Source organism: Corvus kubaryi, unplaced genomic scaffold (genome assembly GCF_017639235.1).
Source record: "Corvus kubaryi isolate FWS band 111438036 unplaced genomic scaffold, C.kubaryi_AGA036_p1.0 37308, whole genome shotgun sequence".
Classification (NCBI taxonomy): Eukaryota; Metazoa; Chordata; class Aves; order Passeriformes; family Corvidae; genus Corvus; species Corvus kubaryi.
The window spans coordinates 1,824,896-1,841,528 of record NW_024581096.1 but is presented as its reverse complement, the minus strand read 5'-3'; the positions used below and the strand labels follow the sequence as shown (position 1 = coordinate 1,841,528).

At 37.7% G+C, this 16,633-nt stretch overlaps 1 protein-coding gene across 4 annotated transcripts in view; it reads left to right on the top strand.

Annotated features, from left to right (window-relative positions):
- MAST4 (microtubule associated serine/threonine kinase family member 4) overlaps positions 1–16,633 on the top strand; it is a 287,435-nt gene that overhangs the window by 69,844 nt on the left and 200,958 nt on the right. For all 4 annotated transcript variants that reach the window (XM_042028214.1, XM_042028212.1, XM_042028211.1 and 1 more), the window contains exon 3: positions 10,242–10,363. In XM_042028214.1, coding sequence (XP_041884148.1) covers positions 10,242–10,363 — 122 coding nt within the window. The remainder of the gene's footprint in view (positions 1–10,241; positions 10,364–16,633) is intronic.

Sequence of the window (16,633 nt, the reverse complement as noted above, 5' to 3'; positions counted from 1 at the left end):
AGTCTTTTCCATTGCCTTCCTCAAAGGTTTCCTTAAAGCACTATGCCAAGTGTTAAATTTATTCCAGAATTAGTAGAAAGAGATAGAAGCAATCTATTCTATAATTACACGGGTGAGGAAATGTGGCGTGTAGGGTTTTTTGTTTGTTTTTTTAATGCATTCAGAACAAAGCTGTCTTCTCCAGATGAAGTAAATTTATTCTGCTATGAAATATGCATTTTTAGATGGTTCTTGGTGTGCTGGTGTTTGAGATGACATTAGGTTATATTTGTCATTGTCAGTTACCTTCATTATTTAAGGCTTCCATCAGCCTGCGTAGTGGAGTTGATTTTTACTTCCCTGTGCGCATAGCAAGATAATTTCCATATTCTTTGACATGTCTTGAGTCTGCACCATGTAATAGTCTGAGATGAGAACAGAAGATATTGTATTCCTGTCTCATTATTTTGCCTTTAACTCCTCGATTGCTGCTTAATCGTGCTTGTATCATCAGAACATGAGAAGCTGATTGTTGTTGAGATCAAAGCAAACTGTAGCAGTAGAGTGCCTAATTAGCAGATACGTTTGCAAGCTGCCAGTTTTGAAAGAGGAAGAAACAGAGTTTAACCCTCTTTGGGACACTTACAAAAGCAGCTTGAAAGTTAAGAGTCATTTGTCATACTGGAAAAATAAAAAGTGGAGAAAATTAATATGCATGTTACATTTCTGAAGTTTCAGTTGTAGCTCCTTAAGAAATACCCTAAGAACTGTTGAATTAGCTGGCTCAAGCATGCTTAGCAGCATAACTATAGAAGCACAGATGAAAGAACTTGCCTGGACTTAGCTAAATGCATGTATTTAGTCAGATGATTAACTAAATCTGAGGTCTGTGAGGCTCCAGTCCTGTTGTTGCTTGTACCTGAGCTCATTAGTGCAAAACTGCTTGCAGCATATTTATAAATACAGTATAATTGCATATCAAGAATACATGATCTATACTCCTGGAGGCTTAAGTCTTCCTGTTTTTTTCCCTGTGGTCTCTCTCTACTGGATGTTGTAAAGCAAATGATTTGACTACATACTTGCTTTCTCCCAAGTCTGTTGCTTTAATATAAATTGAATGTACCGATGGTGAAATATTTGAGAAGAGTGAAAAAACACTTAATGCGCCTAATCCTTAGAATGAAGGTTGACAATTTGAGTGGAAAAGTTTATAGGTGTTTTCCAGTGAAAACAGGAGCAGTATTTTCTATTGGGAAACTTTACCTTTTGAAAAATTACTATAAGCATATAGTGATTTAATTATGTGGCATAACAACATATACATGAGACAAAAAAAGGGGTCATGCTGGGTACTGTAGAGAAAATAGCATGTTAACACATCATTTCATGCTCATTTGTCTTAATGTCAATTATGAGTTTCTGGGCTTGATTTTCATAGTGCAGTGGGAGATGTTTGCTTCTTACCATAAATTCTGTCAGCAGAAACCCAAATGTTGAGCCAGTGGAGAGTTATACGCCAAGAGTATTGGCCACTGATTGAAGTAGTTGTTCACATAATGTTTGAACTGAGCAATAGTGAATTTTTTAGGTCCTTAAAATGTGTGTTCTCGGCGCAGTTCCGTTGTAACTCGGCCAGTATTGGCTACCTCTGACCTTTTGGTGTGCAGGATTCTTGTTTTTGCAAAGTTGACTATATATGAAAAGGAACTCCGTCTCATTATCACTTATATGTAGTTTAGTGTGCTTTTGGTAGCATCATGTGTTCAGTGTGAATCTTAAATATCTGTTTTTCCTACTGTTATCAGAGTTACAGAACTGGACTTTGATTCTCTAGAGCAGGTGTAAACTGGAAAAAGGGTGAAAGGGATACAGTAATACCTGTATATTAGGTTTGTGTTATAGAATGGACTGGCAGTTTATAAGTTTTGGAGCTGCATGTTAGAATTATGGGAAAAGGACCTATTTGTTGTTAAGATAAAGAAAAAAGAAGCAGCAAAGTGTTCTATCTCTGAGCTCACTGATAAATATTGCCAACTAATTATTTTGTTGAGTTGCATTTCAGTAGAGTTGTGAGGTAAGGAAGTAGTGTCATGAATGACAGCTTCAGGCTGTAGGGTGTTTTTATCATGTAGTTATCGTTGTCACTGGTTGGCTAATAGTGCTCTTGAGTTAGGTATTTTTGGTAGGGAAAACTTAAAAAACCCAAGCAAATAAACCAAACTGAAAACCCCAAACCTATCCTTATCCTCCAAATCTAATCAAAGGTTAGGGAGATTGCTGGTGATCTCAAATGCCTTTCAGATACTATATTGCTGTCACAGTACTTCAATAATAGATTGCAAATAGTCAATATAGAAATGTAACTTCAGCGAGTATCTATCAGCAAAGGAACACTGAGTAATTTCCTTATCAGCAAAATTTTGTATTGTCTTTTAAATGACTTTCAGTGAGAGAATTTTATTTCAAGCATGAACCATTATTTTTGGATGTGATGACTTATTTCTGGTAATTGATATATAAACAGTTTTGATTCTGCATCCCTTTGTAATTAATGGAGGCTTGATTTTATTTTTATATATATGTATTTTTGGATACAGATCTAAGCCTTCATCCTACTAGTTTGTTGTCCAAAACTGGATGTGTCCTTTTCCAGTTCCAGTTCTGCCAATATTGGTGAAATTTTAGGGTAGATCTACTGCGGTTTTTTTGTGGTTTTTTTTTTTTAATATTTTTTTTTTAAATTCCTAATCTCACCCCAAATTTTTGCCTTCAGTGGGCCACATTTATTTCATGCATTGCCAGCCACAATCATAGAATCATAGAATATCCTGAGTTGGAAGGGACCCACAAGGATCAATGAGTCCAACTCCCTGCGCAGGACAACCCATGTGACTGAGAGTGCCACTGCTTCATCTGACTTTAGAAAGTGAAACAAATATAGAGCATTTTAGGAGATTTGTAGTACATCAAAAAGTGAAAGAACTATAGTGAGTGTAATTTTTTTATGAAGGTTTCTTACAGTTACAAAAGAAATTGTAATTGAGTCAGTTGTAATTATAGGCTTACCTGAATAATGTTATGTTTAGGGGACAGATTGGCTGAGTATTTCACCACTGCATCAGACTGGGAAGGTGGCATTGTTCATTAACTTCAACGATGTGTAGCTGAGTAATATGCAAAACATGCTCCTTTAGATTCTGGGCAATAAACGAGACATTAATAAAATGGTAATTTTTTTTTTTTTTTAAATGTTGGTGGTCATTTGAAATTTAAGTAAAGCTTGTTGATGCAGCTACAATAGAATAAGGCAAAACATTAAAAAAGTTTCCTAGTGATGACTTCAAATCCATCCACTCTTCTTTTACTTTCTGGTTAACAGCTAATGGGAATGATGGGCTTTAATTCCACCCCTCCTCCCTGCCCCCAGATGTGAAAATAGACCCTAAAATTTGCAGTGTTGCCATCATTTCCTACAGCTGGGATGTCTTCAGGAGTTCAATTTGAGGCAATAAAGCTAAGTGCCCTAACTTGAACCTAGGAAATACTAAGGTGGGAGGCTCCACCTTTCACCTGGCAGGTGTCTGAACCTGGAGTGATGGTTCACTTATTTGTGGGGATAAAAGTGGTGGTATGTTGCTTCCAGATTTGGTCTTCACTTCATGCTGCTCAGGCAGTTTGAGAGTGGCACTGGTGTTACCAAAACTCGGTAAAATAAAAAAGTTCTTAATACCAAAGTAGCATTAAGAAGCAGGTATTGTTTATTTGGCTGGATGCAGGGGGGTAGCTCCTCCCAAAGCTGTGCATAGTGAGTGCAGGGAAGTTATATACTATATTTTACATAAATATTGATTGATTGTCCCAGAATATGATAATAATTTCGCTGAAATCATTAACATATTTCTCCTCTCCTTTAGGTATGTGTTGTGCAGTCTTGGGGCTCTCTCTGGTGGTCCCTGGTGGTCATAGGTGTTCCAGGTGACCTGGCTGAGTTGGCAGGGCACAGGGGCTGGTGAACTTGCAGTTCTCCTTCTTACACAATAGACATTGTGCAGTTCCAGAGGCCAGTAGCTTTTGGAGACCAAGCCTTGTGTTAGCTCACAGGTGTAGACAATTTATCATCTGGTAACAGTGACTGCTCTGGATGTACTGGGACTGCCATTGCTGCTGTGGTGATGTGGTGGCAGATGGTGGCTTCAGTCTTTCTTCTGTTCACATCAAGGCCTGTCAATGAACCCAGCTCTTCTGGGGTTATTTTTGTGTTTGGAAATATGCCGGGGTAAGAGGAGGGAGCAGTACCCATCTGTGTTTCTTTTCAGAACATTTTTATGACCCGGAGCAATCTGCAGTAGAGTCCAGTTTTCTTTTCCACTGTGGCTTGTTGCTGTTGCTCTGAGGTAGCTGATGTTCCTAAGGCTCCCCAAAAAGAGGTGTGGAGTGAGCAATGCACTTGAAACTATGCTTGGCATGTCTGACTTGTCCAGAGCATCGGTTCTTGAGATAAGATCAGTTATGTTTTTACTTAAGTGAATCAGTGAGGGAGCAGTATCTATCTTTCTGTATTTTTAAAAAGTATTCTGCACTTATAAATATCTGTAATTGATTTAACAAGATAATTAATTGAAATAAGTATTTCTTGACCCTTGCCTTAAAGATGTCAAGAGGCTATTTTGAAGGCTGCTATTTCACAGCAGCTAACACAAACACATTGATGCTAGCTTCTGGTAAGTCTGTGGTACACTGTAATCATATGCACAACTTCACTTCGGACTAATTCTGTCTGTAGTTACTGTCAGCCCAAATTCAGATTCTTCCATTTTAGCAAAGTACATGCCTGTCTTCCATTTGCAGTAGTTTAATAAAAACCTACTTCTAATATTTTAACAAAAAATACTTCTATCAAAAAGTTTCAAGATGCTTCCTCTGTATTTATTTTTGCATTTTGACTGATTACAAATTAGACTTTCTAGCAGTGCCATCTACATTCTCCTCAGTACTTTTGTAAAGGTAAAATCTTATGTGGATGCCAAAACATTTTCTTAATGATATGCAATTGTTTAATTATCAGAGCCAAAGTTATTTCTAAATTCTAACTGAAAATGAAAGACTTATAAGTATTAAATTTGAGCTCATTTAGTAATTCTCAGCTGTCCTATTATGATATGCATTTGGGAGGGACAGAGGAAGGAGAGTAGTGCTTCAGCAGTAAGAAAGACTTTTCTGTTTAGAATAAAGCAAGGCCTGCCTTTTGTGGCTGATTTTTGTGGAAATGTGATTTTAGTCTCTTTGTTCTTATACAAGTCATTTTGTCCTTATACAGTAAGTCATACAACAAATAAGCACATGCTGAATGCAATAGAAGTAAGAATTTAGAACAATTCTATTTGGACCTTTGACAAATATTCATTACAAATGAATGTAGATATACAAGAGGCATGTTCAAGGGGAAGATGACACTGAACTGCAGTAATGTATTACCTATGTTCAGCAATGATGAGGTAATACTATTAAATAATGTTAAATTATTGCCATTATGTAGTCAACTTAAATCACCCTTCATTGAAGTGTGTTTTGATAAATGTGCTGGACTACCAAGGATTGCATTCAGGTATGGGAAGAGATGGTGTTGGTTTCAGTGTTGCTACTTTAGGCTGTCCTGGTAGTTTCAGGCACAGGAAGGGAAGTAATGATACCAGCAACGCTTCTGCAGAGGAACTGGGGCAAGAAGTCAACAATGACAATTTTGGAATTGAAGAGGTCTGAGGTAGGGGACCTCTATCAGTAGATGACTCAGTATCAATAGCTCATGAAAGTAATATGAACATTACTACCAGTGTGTCAGTGGTCTGGATGCTGGTGGTCTTACATGGGCCAGAATACCTAATTAAGATGGTTGAGGGGGAGTTGAAGCCTTCCTCTCAGTCCTTCATGAATCAGTTAACTTAAAAAGGAAAGTAGCTGGTTGGAGCATTAAACTTGAAGGCAGACATGAATGCAGTGTGAAAATAATAATGTGTTTCGGCTCAATTTTTTTTGTATAATACTGGCATTTAAATCACTTAACAAGAGGAAGTGTGGATATGTATAAATTCAAGGATTATTAAAGAAAATGTAAAAGCAGTAGAATGCATACATTTATGAGTGAAACTATAGCAAGAAAAGTGTAGGAGTGCTATAATGTCAAGGGAAAGGGAGAGTGGACAGTATGAGGGGATTTTTTATTTATTTATTTTTTATTATTACTGGAGGAATTGAGGGAGAGTTGCTGATTAACTCACTGTGGGCTGGGACTGTTTTATTGTGTGGTAGTTTAATGCAGTAGGTTAGTCCTATTCTCAGATGAGAGATTTATCTGTTACCATTTGTTTGTCTAAGGCCTGGCTGTTTTTGCTTCTAATAGAAAGCATATTTCTTGTATGCCTTTTCTGTGTTTAAAAGCATATGTACTTTGAAAAGAAGAATTGTTGTTCTAGACAGTCTGCTTGCCTTAATTCCAGTATTTTGTGAAAACTGTAATGCCTTCAAGGCTTCTGTTGGGAGTAAGGATGGGAGGAAGGATCATTCTAGCATCACATATGCTCACGATTTCATTGTCAATTTTGAAAGTGTTTACTGCCTAATTTAGCTTTTCAACAGACACACCCAACATTATTTAAAATATTTCTTGATGTTAATCATGCAGGAAAAATAATGAAATATTAAGTGAATTCTTACAGTGGAGATACTGACCATAATACTGAGTAAATCCACTCTGCTTTCTTGTCAGTCAGGCCAACTACTATAGTTCAAGGAAGGGCTTAGTACAAGATTCTGTTGTTGAAAACAGTAGGATTTCATCTCCTCTAGCGTCTGTATCAAGATATCTTAGACTTCCTTTCAGATGTCTGAACAAGATAAAACCAAACTAAAATATAGATTACTATAAAGGAAAAATAGTAAAGGTGGCTGTTAGAATGCCCTGCACATGGTAAGGTACAGACAATATTAGCTCTATATGTTTTGGATCTGGTGCACATTTACAACAAAAAGAAGGTACAAGCATTAATAATAGCAGTTAATTCTCTTATATCTTTCTCCTACTAGACTAAATTGTATTATTATTTAAGTGTTTTTGGCTTGGGATCCAAACTTAAACCAGCATTAATTTGTGTACTAATTGCAAATGATTGCCTTCCATTTTTTTCTTGGGAAGCTCAAGTGGGATTCATCCGAAATGAAAATTAGTGCAGTCTGGGAAGGGCCTAGTGTCTGACAGTGGATTTTGAGACTGGATTTAACCCCTTGTGTCCTAGTGCTGGCCAGGACAGAGTTAATTTTTTGTTACGGTACCAGGTGTGGTGGTGTGTGCTGTAGTCCTGGCTGCCAGGGAAGCTGAGCCGGCTGGTCGGATGGCTGAGCCCAGGAGTTCTGGGCTGCCCTGTGCTGTGCTGAGTGGGCATGGCCAAGACCCAAATGTTACTCATTACTGTCTTACCTCATTGCTGAGGAGGTGAGGGAAAGGGTCTCTTTCTCTTGTTACTGAGAAGAAAAGGGTTTCTTTCTGGTCCTGGAGAAAGTGTTGGGGGTGGAGGGTCTGTCCACCATTGTTTTTCATTGTCCTGGACTTGCTGAGCGTTTTTGCATGTAAATAACCCTCTCTTTGAACAGTTTTGTATTTAGTGTTGTTGCTGTTGCTGTTCATTGTCTTATCTCATTGCTGTTTCCAGTAAATGTCCTTATCTCAATCCTCGATCTCTGCCTTTTTTGTGTCCCACCCGAGTGGGAAGGGAGCATCTTAAGATTTTCTTTTTTACTAGGAATACTAAGTCGGGGAATACCATTCCTAAACCACAGTACCCTATGAGAAAGTGCACTTCTTAACCCAAGAGTGATGATGTTCCCAGTTTTAGAACAAACTTTAATAGAACGAACCTTTTTGTTTCTTGAATTCTCTGTTATTCTAAGGAGCAGGGCAAGACTTACTGCTTTTCAAATATTGATTCCTAGGATGATAAAATGCCCTAATATTATGCTACAGTGATGAAGTTGAAAATTATTTAACATAATTTTCCTGATAGCTTCTAGAGTGAATTAATACAGAGTTTCTAAAAGAGTTGTGCATATTGTATGTCTGCTTGACAAAATAGGTATTGCTGAAGCATTTTGTTGGTGGCTTGTTTGGAGCTGTCTGGATGTTGCTGGAAGTCTGGAAACCTTGCAGTTCCATAACAGTGTTTGTAGTCTGCATTCTAGCCTGATAGATTTTTGTAATCAGGGATCCCAGCACTAGGAAATGTTTGGTTTCACTCTTCTCTGAGAACTTCATCTTACCGGTGTCTGAGGAAAAAAGGAAGGAAGGAAAAGGCATAGACTTCTTCTGATGTAGAATACATAAAAGAAGTAAAATGTACCTATTTAAATGGAAGGTTTGTATAACTTAGTTTCTTGCATTCATTTCTTAATTCTCTTTTTCCGGTCCAGATGAGAAGGAATTAACCTTTTGATGATAGATATAAAGCTCTCTCTGACTGCATATGTCACTGGTATATTTCAGGGTTGACATCAATGGAATATCAAAGATATGTATATTGCAATCAATGCCTTAAGCTTTTTATGGCACCCCTTTAGTTGAGGGTGATGGGAGCCTATGCAAAAAGGAACCAGAATTCGATAGAGACAGGCAGAGAGACCAGATGGGAAACTAATTCAGGTTTTCCTGTTCTGGGAAATGTTATCCTAGATAATTGGGCAAGAAACCACAGCTTTGTTGTACATTTTTCTTCTAGTCTCAGGCAGGCTGTTAACAAATTGGGTGAAAAAATATTTATGGGTTCTGGTTTACCAATGTAGCAAAGAACAATAGCACATTTGGAAGATTAATTGGAAAGTGTTAAAAGACTATCATGTGCTGCTGCTTGGGAACTTCTAGCTTCCAAGACAGTCCCTTTGCAGAGACCTCAGCAGCTCTCTGTGGATCTACTGTTAAAATAAGATTATGAAGCTAAGGCTTTTGATTTCTTGGCAAACCTGTGCAGATTTACTAGGGTACAAATCCTGTGTCAGTGGTCATGTGCATACCCACTGCACAGCTGTCTGAGATGACCAGATTAATGAGGTGGGAATTAGTAATTTCAGGAAGGAAATGTTTAGGCCATGTGGTTTGGAGATGTTTTTCATTTGATCTGCTCAGTCAAGATCTTGCATTGTGTTTTTGAAATGAGATTTTATTAAAATTCTTCTGAATTGTTGCTTTGCATCAGCCTGTTGGTCTTCCAAGAGACATCAGTTGCTTTAGTAATGTGATTGTCTCACTTTTGCATAGTTTTCAGAGATAAGTAAGAACTTAAGGTGGACATATTGCCAAGACTAGTATATAGCCTGTTGTCCTGTTTCTTGGCACTGGCTAGAAAGTAAGCAGAAATGAACAGTGTCGATATATGCTTGTGATCTTAGTATACTTCCCTGAATATTCTCCTTGCTGCTAGTTTGTAGCTCAGATTTCATGGGCTGGAAGTGTGGTCTGCCTAATTAGTACCTGTGGGGAGACAGTCCAGACTGAGTGGCATCCCAGAGTGATGGGGGGGGCGTGACCCTGTGTGGCCCTGGGCTCGAGGTTTCCTGCTCCACAGCGAAGTGACACCACTGAGCAGAGAGCATAGCACTGAGAGCTCCATGTGGGTGCTCCTAAGGAATGGCTGGCCTGCACCTTGGTAGTCTCCCCTTACCCGGGACACTGGATAAAGATTCTTGGAATTGAGTGATACATAGTAGGTAGATTGTGAGGAATTTTGGAACAGAAGCAGAATAGTTCTCACCCACAAAATGGTATAATCACACACATGGTAAGTGTCTTCTTCACTTCATTAGAATCTCACTTTGTCTCTCAGACTGAAAACCTTATTCCTTTAAGTGGTAAATAGAGGACTGTTTTTTAATACATTTTTTAAATTTTCATTTTTGACTGGCTTTTAGAGTTTGAGTTTCTTTTGGTTCAGAACTAGCAGTCTGGGTGTTTGAAACTGTTGTTGCTTTAAGTGTGTTTCTCTGTAGGAAAAAGGTACAGTTGTTGTAAGAACAGTGAAAAAATTAATTTGCCTGGTATCTTGTGGGAGAATGATGTGAAGGACTAGCAAGTGAATAGCAGGAATTCTGTTGGGATCAGCTCTGGTCAGGGCTGCAGTGAAAGCTGTTTCACAGTGGCAAGAGTGTTATAGTAAACTGTCCATTGCATTGCCTCATCTGCAACATCTCGTATTTCAACTCACTCTTTCTTAACTTGACAGGCAAATATTTGCTTCCCAGTGCAACTGGACAGCAGCTGTGGCAACCTATAGAGACCACTAACCTTGTTCGGATGCACTACCAAACATTTGGACAGTCAGCACCTTCACTGACTGCTAGTTTGGTGAGTAATTTTTTTCAAAGCTAGAAATGTAGTAAAAAAATTGTATCTGTATCTGTTGGTGGGAGGATGGGGATCAAACCCGAGTCTATTTCCAGGCCAATCTCTCCTCCTTCAGCTACTTTTTTAAAGTACCTATTGCACGCCTGCACAGTACATTACTTATTATGTTGAGTGCAGCTGAATAACATTTATGGTAGCAGTAACTCTGAATTGGGTTACTGGGTTTTGCATAAAGCCTGAGCTGAATGTTGCATTAATACAGCTGTTTGCATTTAAATGGTTTCTTTCCTTAAAAAAGGCATGCAATAGAAGGCAGGTGTCCTTTCTCCTGAGCATTCTTTTCTATCAGTGTCTATTTCCACTTCCTGAAGTACTTTGTCCTCATGAGGACGTAGTTGTATGAAGCATGAGTATAATGGAGTCTTTCGGATAAAATGATAAGGGAAGAGGAAGGGGCAGAGATGCATCATACACTTGAACTTTCAGCTATTTGTTTTCAAGTGTCCATTTTACTGTTTCGTGTTTTTGTACATTAATATCTTAAGAAACGTTGAAATTTAATGCAGGGCCCTGTATATTAGCCTATGCTTTTCCTCAAAGAGTTACGGTAATATATTTCTTGTTTAAAGAAAGACAAAAATTATTAGTGCTTTGCCTGCTCCCTCTCCTGCCTTTTGACTGGCCATTAAAACTTTGTTGATCCCTATCTACTTTCTAGGCGAAGCTTATTTTGTGATTTGTTTTGGATTTTTTTAAACTATGTTGAACAAATATCACCATGACACTTTTTCATATCGTATTGATAGGTAGATGGCTCCATGATCTATCTGAAGTAGGATTTCACTTCAAATGCAACAAGTCTTCACCTATAAACCCTGGCTTCTGCTTGGTGGTGGTGCTGTTTGTGGCTCTTTAGGGCAGATATGGCTTTTTGGACTCCACATTTACTACAAACACTTGATTTTATTGAACCCTAATATTTTCTGGGGAACTGAGTGTCAACCTATGTATTTTGTTAATTATGAATGAAGTATTTGGATTATGTATAATTGAAATTAAAAAGAAAGTAGATACTGGTCAGAAATGGATTTAAATTGTATTAAGCCCACATTTTTTCTTCTTTTCTATATTTGTGAATAAAAAATTACTTCTTCCAAATTAGCTAAGTTTAAAAAGGGCTGTGTTGCTGTTTGATGCTCTGTTTCTATTTGCACAGCTATTAGGTGGCATGCTGATAGCAATATTGTGCCTTTGTTTCCCTGTGATGCTGAAACTGTTGGAAGAGGAAGATGCAACACCATTTTGACAAAAAGTACTTTAAATAGTCATAAATGGTCATACAACAACAGACTAATGAAAAATTCAGTGAGCCTTGCTTCCTTAAGGGCCTTTCACTCATCACCTATATAGTTTTATGGCATATCTGTCTGCTACAGACTTCTTCCTTCCTGTCTCTCCACATCCTTTATGTGTGCCTGACTGCAGTTTCTTTCATGTTGGTGCAAAAGCAGGCAAGAGCCATCTAAGGAGATCTGAGCAGAGGGTGGAGGTGTGGGTTCCTCAGAAGTATTTAGTTTTTATCTGGACCTGCTGATCAGACTTGCCTCCTAAGGAGGTTAATGTTAGTGTCACATAGGCAGAGCTCTTTTCAAGCCTCCTTTGACAAATACCTTGCTGTCAGGCTTTTGAATGACTCTGGTCTTTGCTTAAAAGGGGGCATAAGTTAGGGATCACTCCCCCTCCTTGCATATTTTTCTTTTCCCCTTGATTCTGTGATTTGGCAGAGTTGAATTCGGGAGGCTTATTGTTAGATTCTAGTAATTGGAGCTTTTAATCATATTTAGGAAACGGTTTACTCTTACGCAGAAGAGATTTGTATGAAGAATTTTCATGTAGCTGTTCACAGTCTGAGTTGAAATTACTTTAAATGTATTGTCTCACTCATCTGAAAAATGGTTAGGCTGTTATTAATTCTTTTACTAGGACTGATAATTCTCGCTTGGGTTGATTCTCAGCTGATATGGATCTGACTGAGCAAGGATTATGAGCCAATATAGACAAGAATGACAAGTGAACAGGTCAAAGATACATGCTAGTGTTTAGTGCAATTGCAAACCTGGTACAAAAGACATATTTTTTTTTCCTTGTTCTGTCAATAAATTATTAAAAATTCACAAAATCTCTTACTGGTTCACAGGTGTAAAACCTTTCTGTGGGAAGCTATAGATTTTTTTACGGAATATTGATTAAAAATGGGCTGCAGGTGTTGCTTTAGGTAGAGTTCAATAGCTATGCATGATTCATTCCTGTAGTATAGGCAGCTGGACTATGAATTAAAAATACGGCTTCCATGTAGACCCACAGAACTGTGTTAAAGATGTATAGGAGAAGGCTGATTTTGTGATGATTGGGCAGTATATTGGATTTGATGTGGAGCCTTAATTCACAGAATCACAGAATAATCTGAGTTGGAAGGGACCCACAAGGATCATAAAGTCCAGCTCTTGGCCCTGCAGAGGACAACCCCATAAATCACACCACGTGCCTGAGAGCATTGTCCAGATGCTTCTTGAGCTGTCAGGCTGGTGCTGTGACCACTTCCCTGAGGAGCCCATCCCAGTGTCCAAACACCCTCTGGGTGAAGAACCTTTTCCTGATATCCGACCTAAACCTCCCCCTGAAGTTACGACTTCACTCCATTCCCTTGGGTCCTGTCACTGGCCACCACAGAGAAGAGATCAGTGCCTGCCCCTCCTTTTCCCCTCATGAGGAGGTTATAGCCTGCAGTGAGGTCCCCCCACAGTTCCGACGCAGCTACGTGATAGTCGTGTTACTCTTCATCTTCTGTCACGAGCATTTCAAACTGTCCATGACAGACAGATTCTGTGGTGATGAAACAGACAATGGGAGTCTGCACAGAGAATTAATGAAGACTTAAAAACATGAAGAAAATGATGCAGAATGTCTTCAACACTGAATAGAAAGGGAAAGCTGAGTTGAGGAGTGGTTCTGCTTTAGGATGTTTTTATGGGTTGTGTTGGTCTGGTCAGTCTCTTCCTCTCCACAGTCAGTAAGATGTGCTCCTGGAAGGCAACTCAGTGTGTTTCAGTGCTGGGTTTTGCAGGAGTGTAGGGAAACTGGTAGTTTGTCTGATTCCTTGCACTGTAAGCTGACAGTTACCTCACTTGACTTCAGGCATCTTTTCAGGGTAGGATGGTTTGGGAGTTAACTTGGAGTTGCTGCCTCATTCAGTGTCCAAAGTTTGGGAGTCATTCTCCTCTACCAGACCCCTGCCACTCCAGACGTATTTTCAAATACCATTTGTAAACTTACTGTTTTGACTTTTCCATTTATTACTGTGAGCAGAATTTTTGGAAAATACTTCAAAATAAATTGAAATACAGCCAGTTTTATAAAATTTCTCATTGTAATGAGCTGATATGCTTAAAATCATGATAACAAGTCTGAAACTGAGCAATTACTTACTGTTTTATACACAGAAAAATTTTGTGTGACACAGATTGAAAAAAATTCTTGATTTAACATTTTCTCGTTAGCTACATATATGAAAACAATGGAAACCTAAACATAAAGTGTCTTTATGATACATAATGTGTATATGAAAGGAAAAGAATTTGGCCAAATTAATTGGGTAAAATTTCTTCAGATTTGGCTTTGTCATGGTTTAATGTCAAACTCCTGTTACCGGATTTATTGATTTATTGCTTGTTTGGCTGTCTGGTGGTTTTTTCCCTAATGAAAATTAAGTAATCTCTTACTTTAAGGAGCGAGAAGTCTTTCATTTTGTTTATCTGTTTATGTAAATAAATAAACCCCTCTGTGCTGCAAGAAAGATTTCTCACAGTCCAGAGAGCTTCCTGAGACGGCATATTTCATGACTACTTTATGGTAACTTGCTCTATGAACTATTCACATAATAAAAATACACTATAAACAAGATCCTCAAATGAAACACGTAGATTGTAATACACTTGGCTTTTAAATTCAGTCAAGACTGGATGTATGATTTCAGCTTTATGGGAAGTATTGAGCTTAGGTTGGCTATTCCTTCTGTTGCATGAGGTGAGTATACAGCATGAAGTAAATCCCTGAGAGGCATGTTGTTTCTTCTTGGAGATGTGAAAGATGTCAGTGAAATGACTAAATTTTTACTTAGTTTAATAATGCATCATCTTTTAGTACTTGGAAATAGCTTCTACTAACATCAAAACTAGAAAAGAAGTAAAACTGTCCTTTGTGAATGGCTTATGTCCTTTCCTATTAAGCAGGGAAGGAATGTTTTGTCTTGGTATGACTGGGAACATTTGCTACTTTTTAGCATACGACTTTATTTTTTGCAGGATTTACCTCTTGCTTTCTTCCCCCTCCAAACCACTTATCCCCCTGCAAACTGCCTTTCCCGAAACTACAGAAGACTGAATTTAGAAACATCTGTACTTTGGTTGCTTTTTATTGCCACTTTATCAGTGTCAATTTTTAAGAATGGTCTTAACAAAAACTGGAGGGGGCTAATTATATGAAGTACTGGTTTACAAGTTGGAGTGCTGAAAGGAAAAACATAAGAAATATTCAGTGTCTATGAAAAGCAGTTCTACTTCTTCAGAAAGAGCTTTGCATCTTCCTTTCTTTTAAATAGTATAATACTGAAAATGAGTAAGAGTGTCTTTGTTAAATATGCTATTAACTTCAGCTAAATTGACATAATGTTGACAGTTATTATGAGAACTGTTTCAAAACTAATTATGCTAATTAGAACTTAACTACCAGTAATTGCATGTATTCAAACAGCACACCAACACCCTTTTGTGTGTTTTATTCCCCAGATGTAAGACAGCCATTTGTTGTCTGAGAAGCTGCAAAATTACACCATAGATAATAAATGATTACGAACAAATAAAATACATTCTTTAGAAGCACTAATTGGTTAGATAAGCAAATGACATATCAGTTGTGCTTAGCCAACCTAAATTATTTTAAAAAGGCCTTTATTTAAATGTTTTATTTTGCAATTGTAGGGCATTTTTCCAATCATTGTCTGTGTTCAGTTTTATCTAATGAATATCAGGTGTAGCTGAATTTATTTTTAAGTAAACTTCCTTGAAAGCAAGAGGAGCCTGCATCTGAAACTTGGGTTGCTTTAAGTTTTAGTTCTTTATGTCCAGGGATTCAGGTTTTCAGTGCTTAAATGTGAGCAGCTAATTAATACTCTGAAAGTTTATGCAGAGCAAGTACAACGATGGCACTTGTGAGAAGCACAAAAACCATATAATAGAAATTGCCAAAGTAGCTGCTCTTGGCTTGTTATCTGGTATCTCCCCAAAATAGTTAGCTAGACATCAGAAACACTGAATCTGAATTGAGGACATTGCTTGAGTGCTAAACCACTGTATAAAGTTGAAAACCATATTCTTGTTTAACTTAAAATGAGTTTAACATCTAAGAGTAATTACTGAAAATCTTTTTAAAATGTGAGGTTTTTTTATTCCTATGAAATGCTAAAATTGTCAAGTAATGATAGCAGGTTTTCTGTGCTTCAATTGCTTCTAAGACTAGAGAGTTATTCTCCCTTGTGTATTTTATTTCATTAATTCCTTACCCATGAATATGTATTTGCATTCATATTTCTTTGTCTGTATTTGCCTTTTAACAAATACTTAATTGCAGTTCTAATCCAGTAGAATTAGATCTAATAATAGATAGATCTAATTTAGTAGTAGCAAGAAGGAGGTGAACATCCATCTTCGTAGACATGCCTATATGCTCTGTATTTGTACACAGCAAAAAGGCTGGAGTCGACCTGGTCCAGAGCTGTGAAACTGTAATACTTTGACAAGCTGATGCAAGAAGTTGGTGACCGGGTGCTCTCTTTCATAAATATATCTCTATTTGTCCCTATCATTGTTTTCAAAATAGTCATGGCATACTTGAGTTTAAAACAAAACTGTAGATTCAGTTGCTTGACAGAAGTCTAGGTATTGACTCCTTTCCTAAGTCATCTGATTAAAACTAGTGGCTTTATTCTTACACTTTTCTTGCTCATTCTTGGATATGGAAAAAATACAGACATGGTGATGGCTGGGATTAACACTTCTTCCAGAGAGAGTTTGTAATTTCTCAGATTGAGAACACAGCTTGTGCTGCAAATTATCATTAGTTAAAGAATAATGGGAAAAGTAGGTAAAATAATAATCTCTCAGAGAAGATTAACCTAGGTTAAAAAGCCCTGTGAGCATATACAGTGTGTTTTTC